Consider the following 14,179-nt stretch of genomic DNA (forward strand, 5'->3'; position numbering starts at 1 on the left):
CCTACAGAGGAGTTTCAATGGGAAAATAAATTCAGGTACCAAAATAATGGATGAAGAAAATGCATATAATGACTTTTATTGCCAAAAAAATGTAAAATCTACTCAACTATCTTGAAGTCAGTAATATTAAATGCTCAAATGTCTGGTCACTGCCCATGTTGCTGATTTTGTACTAAACAGGTACCTTCATAATTCAGATTTTGGGGTGTCAAAAGTGTGAGCAGGGGAAAGCAAGAATGTATAGGAATTAAGTGAAGAACCTAAAGAAATGCCATTGGTGAAGACAGAATCATGTGTGTGGTTCCTGACAGGGCTGTGGGACTCTAAAAAGCTGTCGTCCAGTAGGTGACGAGCCTTCTCCTTAGCAGAGAAAGTGGCACTCTTACTCTCCACCACTCCAAATTGGCACATCATACTAAAAAGAGAACAAAGAAACATGGGAAAAGGGGGAGGATGTAATATAGGAGGGACAGAGAGAGTGCAATAGTAAAAACTAATGACATAAGCATAAAGTTCAGGTTGGACTACGTGTTGAGAGTTCTTAACTTGTACTGAAGGGGGCGCATGATACTAACTTATTGCCCAGACTGTGGCTCTTCCTGTGACGGGCAGGAGGTGGGGTGGGCAGGTGAGCAACTGACGTATCAGGACATGTTGGCCTCCGGTTATACCTCACAGAGAATGATTCTTCTGATGGTCCTGCTGCACACACACACACACACACACACACACACACACACACACACACACACACACACACACACACACACACACATATTTTGTAATTGTCAGTTTCGTCTGCATTATATTTCTTCCATAAATAATGTGTGAGCACAGAGGTGATGTAAAAGGTTTAAGCTCGTATTTCAGGCTTTTCCATCTCCCTTCTAGCAATATTTAATGTTTTGTTCTGTTAATTCCATTTGTGTGGATATAGGCCTCATTCTTGGCACCCCTCCTTTTGTTCCTAATCTAAACAACTATTAATGCCACATGCCCAATTAGAACAATCTACATAATGGTATCTCTTATGTACTGAAATAACAGGACAGTGGTGAACACAGCTAATCATCTACTAACAGGCAGCAGGTTCCTTGCAGGCAAGGTTGAGGCCATAATCCATTTCACAGTAAAAAAAAGAGCAAAATAGACATTTACTGTCAATGAGAAGGCCTGAAGGCCCAAACTCCCCCACCGGTTTTAACAGGCGGGATGTGGGAGCTTGTGAGGGACATGATGAGGCTGCCTAAATGGAAACAGACCTCCCTCCCCATTTATCTTAGGGAACCATACACTGTTCTGACTAGGGACTCCATTGTTGGTGCCTCTTCAAACAGTGCAAGCACATGGGCCAGGAAAAGATACTAATGGATTTAAAGTTGGACTGGGAATGCAGGAAACACTTTTGTACTGGTTCCAGCTGAGGTACTTTTCATAATCATTTTTGTTATGATTGTCAAGGATGCCAGCACACAAGAGTTGTTTTCAATTAAGTCCCCTCTTAAAGGCATGGTGCTTGCAGTCAGGTAGCAGGCAGCTTGCCCAAAGTGCATGTGTGCGTGATATCAGCAGATGTTTCAAGTGACTCGATGGTAACGGTTTATAGAGAGTTATTTTATTTTAATCAAAAATTGGTGATTGCATTTATATAAAGTGTATCCTTTCAATATATTCAGCTTCAGACTGAGTCCAGTATTTGATTGTAGAGATACAGTTTGTGCTAGGATCCAAGGGCCAGCTGCTAGGTTTCTAAGAACATGATGAGAAAATGAGATGCCAAGAATTTTCTCAGAAAAGACTCACCATAAGCACCATAAGCCATCTTAGCATTCAAAATAATTCATGGGTTCCACCATGGAGGACTTGAATAATATGTAACTAGATACTGTTACTGTTATAAGATACTGTTGATATAAGATATTGTAACACATAGATGCTTACTGTGATACCCATGGTGATCACAATGTTTAAAATATGCTTCTTTATTACAACAAGTGGTTTCTGCACATAGACAGTAATAAAGGATGAGGACTGTACTCTCTGCACAGACAGACCATACACCTCAGGGGCCTAAATTGTTTCATGCTGTTGGCAGTTTGTAAGTTTTGGCTGTACTATTGGAATCGTAGTATATTTGTTTGTAAAATTAGTAAAAAGTATTTTACAAAGTATTAGTATGTTAGTAGTGTGTTTTCTGTTTATTTTTCAATTTCCCTGTCACCCAGTTTGCATGTTGGTGACCTTGAGTATTGCCACCATAAACAATCTGGCATTGTGTTACATGTGTCACCTTCACAGAATAATCAGGGAGTTGGACTGAGTACATTTATCAGCAATGTAGGTTGTTCAGACAAAGAAACATATAGACTGTAGATGATGTGATAAGAACAAATAAATACTAGGAACTAGAGGTGACAGCATAAACACATACACACACACACACACACACACACACACAAAATACATAATTGATGACCGTGTCTTAAAGAATCTTAGATAATCTACTAATCATTAATAAAAATGTATTATTATTCTGGTCAATGAATGTTCGGCCCAAAATAATATGACCATATTTCTAACTCATTCTTACTCTACTAATTAAGAACTTCATTTTCATGTGTGCTTGACAACAGTTGGCTCCTATCGTCACAAATTAAGATGGAGAGGGCCATAGTAGTTGAAGTAGAAATAGTTGGAATTTGGAAGAGTGAGGAATATTTTTTTAGTGGTAACATGATTAATGTTAGCTAACTCATTACTAATTCAGTAGCTAGCTTATTAGCTATTACCACTTCAGGTTTTCTTTATGCTTCAATACATTTTTTTTTCCTAATTATTTCCCGAAGAAAAATATGAAAGCAACAGAGAGAGAGAGAGAGAGAGAGAGAGAGAGAGAGAGAGAGAGAGAGAGAGAGAGAGAGAGAGAGAAAGAAAGGTTAAATGCATAACAAGATGCAGGTGACTGGTCATTGTCACTGGGATAAGCATGGAAACCATAACACCATAACAAATATGGAGCCATTTCTATTTGGGGCCATTTTTAATATGTAGATGATCTTCTTCTTCAGCAGCAATTTTCTGCAATATAATAATAATAATAATAATAATAATAATAATAATAATAATAAACAGTTTACAAAATGCTTTACAGAAAATAGAGAATACATAGGATAATGTATTGTCAGTAAGGTTTTTGCCAAAAATAAAATGGTACAAAAAAAAGTATTTAACAATTAATTAAGTTAAATATAATTAGTTTAAATAGAAATCAGAAAAGTTAATTTAATGAAATAAAGTAAAATAAAAACATCTTCAAGGAATTCAAGGAAATAAAAGTATAACTGCAGCAAGTAAAACAATGTGCATAGTTAAAGTGAAAAGCAAAATTTTAAAAATAAGCAAGGTAAACATAGTTTAATTAAAGGCAGTGCAAAACAGGAAAGTCTTAACTTTTTTCTTTAAAGTATTTAAAGAAAGTATTTAAAGTTGTCAAGTGCACTCAGGTCATCTGGAAGAGAATTCCAGAATTTGGGGCCATGGCAGCAAAAAAGCAACCTCAGAGTTATACAGTTGCATGGTATGCAGTGACTGCATGCTTTTATCATCTGATCTGAGTGCCCTTGAGGGTACATGCTTTGTGACCACACTGCTGATGTATAGAGGGGCAAGACCATGTAAATGCTCAATTGTGAGTGACACAAGTAGCCAGTGCAACTCTTTAAGGATTGGTGTACAGTCTCTCATCTTTGCTAGGACTCTGGCCACTGCATTCTCAACCTTCTGCAGGCTTGAAATAGTTTTCTTAGGGAGACCTGCTAGAAGTGCATTACAGTAAACCAGACATAATGATACAAATGCATGCAGAAGTTTTTCTTTATCAGTTGCTGTGAGTATACTTCTGACTTTGGGTATGTTATGAAGATGATAGAATGCTGTTCCAGCTCATAGTCAAATGTGATGCCTGGTATATAATATTATATAATGTTGTTATATAATGTTGTTAATGCTAATATAATGTTGGGCCTTAACTGATAGGGACTCCAGCTAAGCTACTACATCAGTGGGTATGACCATTCCCAATAAACTCCATTTTTTTGTCATTGAGTTGAAGGACATTTCACCCATCCAGGACTTGATATCTTCTAGACAGTTGGTCAGTATCAACGAACAGGTAATTGTGTGTCACCTGCATACTGGTGAAATAAGACATTATATTTACTGACAATTGTGGCCAATGGAGGTATATAGAGATTAAAGGGTGCTAGGCCCAAAACTGGACATCACAGATAGCTCACAGATAGATCATTTAGGACTTTGATTAGTGTGGTTTCTGTGCAGTGATGAGCTCTAAAGCCAGACTAAGAGGTCGCTTTTAGTTCACTACTATTAAATATTCTTAAGGTTGAAGAGAAACCACCTTCTTAGTAATCTTTCCTATAAAAGGAATATTAAAGTTCAATCTGTAATTGTTGAGGTCAGCAGGGTTTCATTTATTCTTCTTTAGAAGAGTCATTATAACCGATGTTTACTCTGTGGGTAAACTCCTTGTTGTGAATGACTGACAATATTAACAATGTCATTCGGCAGTGTGCTGAAAATGTGATTAAATAATTTTGATTGTATGGTATCTAGAGGACAGCTAGTAGTGTTCAGAAGTGAGATCACTTTTGTAAGTGTTTCAACGTCAATCTCCGATAACTCAGAACACCTAACTGGTTAAATTATCTATAAACATAATAAACTACTCCAAGCCTTTTTAGTAATACATAGGTAAAACAAATAAATGTAATAAAATATTTTATGGTTATAACACTACAAAAATATTTTTTTCAATGAAAAGTAATGTCTGTCTTGTCTGTTATGTGACCTGTTATGTGACTCGTGATCAGAAACCGGAGAAGTGACCCTAACATACACCAAGGGTAATTGAGTTTAACAACCCTAATTTAAACATCTACATGGTGTCCTGGATGTAAGTAACCAGTGATGTCAGCATGCAGCTCCAGACTAACCACAGAGCACTTGTAGAAAACACACGGTATACTCCAGGCTTGCTTGGACATTTGCGAACCCATAAGTATTGCTATATAGAGCACCCACAGCTGTTACAACTATAATGCCCTCAACATGACTTTATTTCCAATTCATACATTTGAAAAAATATTGAGAGGTCTTTACCTGCCTTTGAGAGTCTTAAAATCTTAAACTGAATAAAAGATAAATAACATTGCTTTCTCAAGTACAAGCCCAGCACAGATTCAGAAAAGTGTTTCTTAAGGGAACAAGACCACAGTCTTGTGCTTGTTTTTGAATAAATATGTTTGGGTATATTAAATTACATTTGCATGTATAGAAGTAAAGATGTTGATGAATGTGTCATATGCCATTACACACACACATGCCTATAATACTATTAAAAAAACAAAACAAGCAAGAACTCCAAGCCCAGCCTAAGATGATCTGAGAGACATTGCACACTTGTAGGATGAGGAGCTGAGGCAACTCTGCCATACAGGTGCTTCAAACTCTGCAGTCTCAGTAGTGTTAGTGTCCTATGGAGAATGTGAGTGGAAGCTCCCCTGCTTGAAAACCCTGCCAAACAGTGTTAGCTAATGGAGGAAATGAGGGAGGGTTCCCTTATTTGAAAAACCATCTAATCTGCTGTATCCTGAGGGTGTTCAGTTCACAGGAATCTCTATTAAATAATTAAATATTCCATTATCCTTCCAGCAAACATCTGCAAATGCCCTAAACTCATAACAACTTCCAGAGATTCTATAATCCACAGGTAGAACACAGCTACCTTTATGGAATCGATGCTAGCCCTATTCTACAGGGGAATATAAAGCAATCATGATGTGGCACCCCTTCCAGATGGAAAACTGTCTTCAAAGAAAATAAGATTTAAAAAAAATTAACTCAGTACCTCCAAGGTCTTCTTTGGAAGATACCAGACGAGGTGAGCTGTTGCCTGGTTCAATTCTTAGAGACAGCCTGAGAGAGAATATGAACAGAGAAATTAGTTTAAAAATTGGATACTTAACAAATGATTACAACATAACACAACAATGCTGGAGTTCATGGTTGGATTATGATAAAACAGATATTTACATGCAACTTCTTGCTATAGTTGGATAGGTGTGGGTTTTGTAATTTTTCCCTAATGCATGGCTTTTGTTAAGCCACATGCTTGTCATTGAGCTGAAAACATACAGTGCAACAGTTGACACCAAGGTACACATCCTGAACCATACACAATACTTTGTTTAATGCTGTAATGAGTGTAGTTTCAACTGCGTGTTGCATTTATCAGACTGCCTCTGCTCTCTGCTGCAAAGTCACATAATTAACTTGTAAGGCCTTACAATAGCGTCATCACCGGAACAGTTATTGTTGTTACAATACAAACTACTGTAACAGGACTAAAGCCTGCTATACAGTCACTTTTATCCACCAGGCACTGTTTAAGTGAAAAAATAAACAGATTAAGTGAAAAATACCAAACATTACAGAGCATGATATGAGTGAGAGCTATGGGTTTAAGGGGCATGACCCTGTGTGTGAGGCTAAGGAGGAGTGCAGGCTTTGCCTTGTAACCAGAGAAGAGGCCAGATGTTGGTCATCCCCTGAAACTCTACAATCCCTCCAGCCCCATGTGCACCAGTGCCCACTTCCTGCCAACTCTGCCTTTTCCATTACACTCCAGATACACAACCTTCACATGGAAGTCCAGTCCCAGGCAAGCAGCATCAGCCTCTGGCCCCACAGAGTAAGTGAAAGGGAGCATTGTAAAATGGGAATGGGCTTCTGTTACAACAGATAAACATAATGCTTCATGATTGATAATGGCTGATAGCTGGTTTGAATAGCCACTGCATTTAGGTCTTGCAAAATAATATTTTGTTTTTGCCCCATGTGGAATACAGGTAGGTGAGATCAGGTGGTTGAGTTATGACAGCTGTGTGATGAAATGTTGATAAAAATAATGGTTTGAAAATAATAATGTGCTCAATGGAGCATTAGTCTTGTGCAGTATGGTTTTGTTTCACTTTACAACACAGGCACACTATAAACACCCATCTGTATTTTCTGAAGTTTTGTTGAATACCCATGTTTTATTACCATCCCTGTCTAGAACTGGAGAGACCAAATGACTTAAGAAAATAAATCTAGCACTGATAGAATAATCTCTTTTTTTGGGGGGAAAAACACAAGATCTGGATAAATACAATAGGATATGTGAGATTATAAGTACACACGTGTTTTAACAAACACATGTTTTAACAAACTTTCAGGAGAAACCTAGCAGAGCTTGACTGAGCTTAAGTCCGACAAATGAAAGTCAGTCAAATTCTAGAAAGGTCTGCCACACCGACGTATTATTCCTGGAATTGCTCTTAGAAGGCTCTACAGCATTAGAAGTGGGTACACACTGAAACCACAGGCACCAAAGACCCAGCTCAGACAGACAGGACCACACGAAGTGGCTGGAGGAACTCTGAATATTTGGACTGGGCGGATGACGTTTGGAGGGTTCCCATTGGCAATGACATCACCTTATTAAAACACACATGGTGCAAGGACATACAATCCCCATAACACATTTAAATGTGTGGATTAACATATCTTGTAAAAATGCACAACAACAAAAAATTCATTTACAGAGTTCAATTCATTTTTTGCTTTAAGAACACGACCTGATGTTAAACATGACTATCTGCTCAAGGGTAAAGACAGAGAGAGGGAGAAAAACCAAAACGATAACATAGGATTTTGTTAGCATCAGTCCATACCAACCATGGGCAGCTGCGGCCAGAAAATTAGAGGAGTTTGGTCGCACTGTGGGCCATGTGGCCAAAACAAATGGACCTAAAGACTACGTACACCATATGGGTTAGTAATCCTGCAGGAACAGTCTAGAAAGTGCTTCACAAAGCAGTCTGTTTGACTTATGGATCTAAGCACATGTGACTAGAACTGTCTGCCATAGAGATGCACGCAAAAGTTTCAATTCTTGAAAAAGAAATCACTAGACAATTAGGGAATGTCATAATTCATAAGTAGCTTTTCAATTACAGTTTTTGCTCTTCTTTTTTATTTCCATATGTGTGCTAGGTCTTTGCTGTTGGCATTTTTGTTGTAATGGGTAATATTGATGGGTAAATAATTTTCTACTATTTCAGCTATTCTGCTTTGCCATGTACATTTCTTACTGATGATATAATTCCCATCGTATTGTACCAAATCATACTGGAGCCTTAAAAACGTACGTGTAATTGTCATCCTCCACAAACTTCTGCAGCTCCTCAATGTAGCGTACTGACATCAAGTATTTCTGCACATGTGGCAATGTCTGCAAGTAATCTGTGCGGGGCAGAGGGTAAAGGTCACATTAAATTCAAATCTTCATTCAGACTGTTGCAGCTAGAAACAAGTCCAATGTATGTTTGATTTAAAAAAAAACATTTAAAACAGCGTATATTATGAACAAATACATATAAAATATATATTATGCAGCATTTATCTTTTAGAAAACAAAAGTGATTACATTTCCAGGAAATGTACAGGAAAAATCACAGGCAATCACTTTGAACCTCAGTTGCTCCCTCTTGTGGACACAAAGTCATTAGTCACATTATTTTTTCATCTTTAGATGCCCCCAAAATAAACACTGTATCTGAAGTAAAGCTTGTGTATAAAATACTTGGGATTTGGGATGAGTGGGGGTGAAAACTGACCATAGCTGCAGGACACCTGAAGGTCAGAGATGATACGGAGGAGGTTGTTCATTTGATTGGTCCTCTGCTCGGTCTCAATGATGCTGTCAGTGGCTGGATATGCAGAGTCGATGTAAATCATATCCAATAGATAGATTCCTAAAAATAAGCAGACACAGAAATTCATGTTTACATATATAAAGAATGTGTACACATATATCATAGTAAAAATTGATTGCACACAAAGTTTCTTGATCACCTGTGAAAGAAGACAGAAATGGCTATAGTGACGATCATCTACAATACAATTTCTTGCAGTATCTGGGAGGTGTCCTGAAATAGTGTGACAGTTGACTGGAGGACTGTAACTGTGGAATGATATCAGAGCTGTTGTGCCTATAAAAGCTAGTATTAGAATGTTGTGTGATTGCTTCTTTCTTGTAAAGATCTTTTCTCCAAACGATAACAGCTCCAGTTTTATCAGTTGGCTTAAAAACAATTTTTTGTTTACATTTTTAATCTTACATTTCATCTTTGCCTATAAAGCTCCCACATTATGGAATAACCTTCCTCTAAACATTTGAAACTCAGACACAGTCTCAATATTTAAGGCTAGGCTGAAAACCTATCTGTATAGTCAGGCATTTTATTAACTACTTCCTATTACTTCCCAGTAAAGGTGTAGATCTGGGGGTCCATGGGCATTGAGAGTTATTGTAAACTGGGATGTTATGATGCTGTTACTTCACCTCTCTTCTGTCATTCAAGTTTGTTGATTGAGAGCGGCCGAGTGCGGATGTTCCAGGGTGCCCTCATGCCTGTGTTTCCTTCTGGCTCTACCCTTTTAGCTGTGCTGGGACAGCTAGATCTGCCAGAATCTTTGCACATTATAGTTCCCTAATTTACAGACCCTCATACCTAGACATGCCTAATAATCTATTCTCTCTTTCTGCCGAGGTACACCTACTACGATATCATGATGTTACTGAGCCTCAACCCATTTCAGCTGCCATGGCTACTCCCATCACCTCCTGATGTACCCTGTTGTAGCTCGCCACACCTCCACGCCAGCCAACTGCTTCTCCATCGCCATTAATGGATGTTCTCTTGTGGGATGGGTTTCGGACACACCATCAGGACAAGACTAGAAATTCTAGAAATCCAGACTAGACATTAATTGCTTATTTTTTCGTTTAATTATTATTTATTTATTTTCCTCTTAAAATTGTTACTATTGTGGTAACCACTGTCAGCCAGAAGAGCATAGGCCCCCCTTTTGAGTCTTGGTTCCTCTCAAGGTTTCTTCCTCATGCTCTAGGGAGTTTTTCCTTGCCACTGGCTCGCGGAGGTATTGAGGAGGACTTGGTAGAGTTATGTTCAGATATGGCATGTGAATAGAGTATCTTGGCCATCTTTATTAAAATAAACATGTAACCTTGAATGCTGAAAAAATATTTAGTGTCATTAATGACTTTAATTCATTAGTAGTAAGCCTTGCAGGTACAAATTTTAGACCATTGGATATTATAGATCACTTCGCAGGAGTCAATTCCAAATCATTGTGAATGGTGATAGTTCTGTCCAAAAGATCAAAACATCTTGTTTCACTGGAAACCTGCATTTTACAATTTTTTAAATCTTTATCCACAGTCCACTGCAGATACTCCATGGAATCTTGCCTGTGAAGCCCTTTTGATGCAAAACAACGATGACTGCATGTGATACCTTGGAGGTAACCATGGTTAACAAAAGAAAACTTCTAGCACCACCACCCTTTTAAAGCAATCAGTCTGCTCTTCTAATCAGCATGACAGAGTGATATCAGCTCCCTGGTCCTCATTAACACTTCATCCTGAGCTAATGAGAAGATCACTGAAATGATGCGAGCAGGTTATTTTGTGGTAGGACTGAAATGTAGTGGCTGGAATGCAGTAATTTTTGTGATTAAGTTAATTGTCATAGTAAGGAATGACCTTGCAATGAACTGCAATTCATCTGATCACTCTTCACAATCTAGAGTTAATGCAAATTGCCACCATAAAAACTGAAGCAGCAAACTTTGTGAAAACCAACATTTGTGCTAGTCTCAAAACTTTTGTTAAGTGGGTTGTACAAAAAAGTTTTACCTTAAGTGTTTTCTTTAAGGTAAATCATCATTCACCCTTACATTTTCTTTTTCTTTGAATTTCCTAATTTAATTGCTGTCATAGCAACAGCTGGCAATGCAATCAGATATGTCATTAATTCCATGTCCATTAGCATTAAAAATACATTGCCTCTACAACTGAGAAGTGAAAAAGGATGTTGTAGTTATTTAGTAATTAAAATAGCACATATAATGCTATATACAGAGAACTACTTCTAATTATAGTAAGGGATAACTCTGAAGGTTTTGCTTACACGTGGGCGGAGTATGCATATATGTTAACAGTTTTGAATCACTGAACTCAAACTGACACTGCTACCACTACCCAGTCCTTTCGATATATGGCATGGGCTGATGGAGATTTTCACATATTAATATTTTTCAAGACAAATTCCTTTCTGCCCCTAATCCCTAACCCTTGTTTACCCACCACTAAACACTGCTAAGTGTTGGCCATGAGAAACGTCCTCAAGTGTTTCCTAGCCTACTGCTAACTGAAAACCAACAGTAGAAAGTAAAAGAACCATAGCAAGCTGGAGTGTAGCTGTCAGGGTTACCCCGGGGCTCGTGAGGTGTGCGAGGGCATCTCCTGACTGCCCCGGCCTGTGCGTTTGTGCCCTGCTTCTGATTATGCAGGCTTTGAACACTTTTCTAGTCAGCAGCTGCAGATACCACAGCCTGAAGGGGTTATTACTGATGGCAGAAGTAAGGAAGTGTGTTAACATTTAAAATGTGTGGACTGGAGATAAGATTTAGAAAAGGGTTAGCGAATGCTAGACCTCTACATTTTGGGCAACCTGAAAGTGGGCAAAAGGTAACTAAATGAGAAAAAACATACAGATAGATCTCTTCAGAATTCAAGCCATACACTCTATGTGATCAGTAGCTCAAAAGCTTAATTCAAGTGATGAAAACAACTTATGGTGCTCACTGGCCATTGCCTTCAACAATGTCATTAACATTAAATGATCACTTTAACATGAGATGATCACTGGAGCTATTAATGTTACCCATTAATGGACTGTGTTTGTGTACTGTGAAATCAATTTCACACTTATAGGATATGTATATATTATTATTCCTCTTTTTGAATAGAATAACAGTTCTTTATGAGCCGCAGGACTTCACATCACAACCTTGTCTGTCTGTTTCTTACTTTTGGAAAAATCTGCTATTGCACAGAAGAAAACCTGAAAAGTCAATAAACTGACCACCAAATCCATATCTGACCAAGTCAGACAGAGCTGCACTTGGGACAAGCCTGTGTTTGACTGCACCATACCCCATCACAACAAAGATGAAATACAGCTGACAATGAAGCCCACAGAGCAGTAAACCAATAAGGACACTTAAGCTGTCCTTTGCATCGACAGAAATAGACCAATATGCATGTGACACTGGCCAAGCAAAGCTCAGGGTGTGGTTGTATGGTAGAATCTTAGAGGGGAAGATGAATGCCCCCACCACCACCCACTCCCCCAAGGTAATCTCTGACACTGTTTGATTACAGGAAATGTTGATTTCAAAGACCAAAAAAGAGAAAATCCATGAAATGAGAGGTACCTTATCACATATAAATAAACTTTAGAGCTTTCGGTTCACTGTAAGAACCTCGGCTGTAAGAACATTGATGCAGTTCAGTGGAACTTGTCTATGGCAGAAATGTGGAAGGTTGGTAAAAGACTCCAGCTGTTTAAAAAAAATAAAAAAAATAAAAAAACATTTAAATGAGGGATCGGCACAAACCAACAAACATGAAAAATACTTGTAGAGCATCTCAGAAGCTTTATAATAATTAACCTTTAGCTTTATAACATTGAACCTTTGAAAATAGTTTTAATCAAATGAGTCACAAAGCATCTGGGCTTGTTCCTTGTGGCATAACACAAAACACACACAGACATAACACACACACACACGCACAGACATAACACACACAAATGCACAGACGCACACAAAACCACTACAGAAACACAGGAAGTCTTTGAGACCTTAAAAACCAAACAAATACACTAAAAAGCAAAAACAAAAACCCCCAAAGAGAATGACTAATATTGGCCACTAAAATAATTCCAAACAATTACACATCAGGTTTATTGCAGGATGCTGGTTCTGGGATATACTGAATAAGAGCTGGCCTTCCAGGAAATAGTGTACTTATGGCTGGTTTTCATGAAGACCATGCCTTCTGGATACAGGCAGAGTGAAAGAGGGAGAAACAGAGATAGAGAGGGAAAAATTACTGAATATTTCGTGGAAATATGCCTGCCTCGTTCAAAAAATTAAAGTGACATCAAAGTATCTCCATCTCCAAAGATCAGTGCCAGCATTCCTTTAAGTGAATTACTCACAACTGGACTCAGGTCTGGAATTCGGCAGAGAGCAAGGAGACCTCTACCACAGCTCTCCATCTGAACAGAGAAGGTAGCACATTCTCTCTGTTGGCCAGTGCATTACTGCTCCTAAAATCAATTACCATTATGGTCGAGGACATTTACAGACTTTAGGATTTATGCCATTAAATTGACACACATATTTAATTTTTTACAAACTGACTTTTAAAAAGCCCTCAAAGCACTTCATGGTTCAATTTCTATAGAATGAGATGAAACTCACTTCAAATCAGTACAGACCTTATTAGAATTTTAAGGTAAAATTAAATAGTTATGTAGTTAATTAAATAGATTTTCTCATTAATTTATGTTCACAAACTCATCTACAACAGCTTATCATTAGGTTTTGAATACAAAGGTAACATTTTCTTTTCTGACAAAACAGTCTGGTATATCTGAACAGCCTAAATCAATAGCAGTATTAAGAGAATGTTTTTGTACGCACCTCTTCTATAATAAAATTCTCAGTCTTGTCTTAGAAAGACCAGAGATTGACATGTACCATCAGCTGTAATGTATTAATATAAATCAGGGAAATCTGATCACATATGACCACCCTCCATGCTGACGTGCAGAGGGTTACAGCTTTTGGCCTATAAATACACAAAACATTTTGGATGGAGCTCAGAAATAAGGGCTCTGAGATCTACTTTCAAGTTTAGAATGCGTACTTTAGAGAGTTCACATACAAAAGTACCATGCAATAAAGCACGACTCTTGAAAATTGTTGAAGCAGTTGTAGAAACAAAACCTTTTTCTTCTAAGAAACTATAAATTTCACAAGTCATTTGATACAAATAGGACAACCAGAATACTGTTAAAGTGAACAGACAGCTGAATTCAGCTCTGGAACTCAGCAGAGCATGAGGCAAGGTATAATGGCAATAAAAGGAACAGAATCTCCTGCTCTGCACTGAGTTAGA

General features: G+C 37.9%; 1 protein-coding gene and 1 long non-coding RNA gene across 6 annotated transcripts in view; both read right to left on the reverse strand.

Moving 5' to 3' along the window:
- Positions 1-14,179, reverse strand: part of ralgps1 (Ral GEF with PH domain and SH3 binding motif 1) — an 86,132-nt gene that overhangs the window by 6,762 nt on the left and 65,191 nt on the right. For 4 of the 5 annotated variants that reach the window (XM_027009817.2, XM_027009821.2, XM_027009818.2 and 1 more), the window contains 5 exons: positions 8,739-8,876; positions 8,271-8,364; positions 5,927-5,994; positions 576-702; positions 261-415 (listed from right to left, as the gene is read on the reverse strand). In XM_027009817.2, the coding sequence (XP_026865618.2) occupies positions 261-415; positions 576-702; positions 5,927-5,994; positions 8,271-8,364; positions 8,739-8,876 (582 nt within the window). The remainder of the gene's footprint in view (positions 1-260; positions 416-575; positions 703-5,926; positions 5,995-8,270; positions 8,365-8,738; positions 8,877-14,179) is intronic. The other variant, XM_027009820.2, reaches the window with a different exon arrangement.
- LOC113577274 lies at positions 12,944-13,758 on the reverse strand. Its single transcript, XR_003410612.2, has 3 exons — positions 13,702-13,758; positions 13,215-13,325; positions 12,944-13,051 (listed from the first exon to the last, which is right to left on the reverse strand). It is a non-coding gene; the product is annotated as an uncharacterized LOC113577274 (long non-coding RNA).

Source organism: Electrophorus electricus, chromosome 18 (assembly GCF_013358815.1).
Source record: "Electrophorus electricus isolate fEleEle1 chromosome 18, fEleEle1.pri, whole genome shotgun sequence".
In the NCBI taxonomy this organism is placed as follows: domain Eukaryota; kingdom Metazoa; phylum Chordata; class Actinopteri; order Gymnotiformes; family Gymnotidae; genus Electrophorus; species Electrophorus electricus.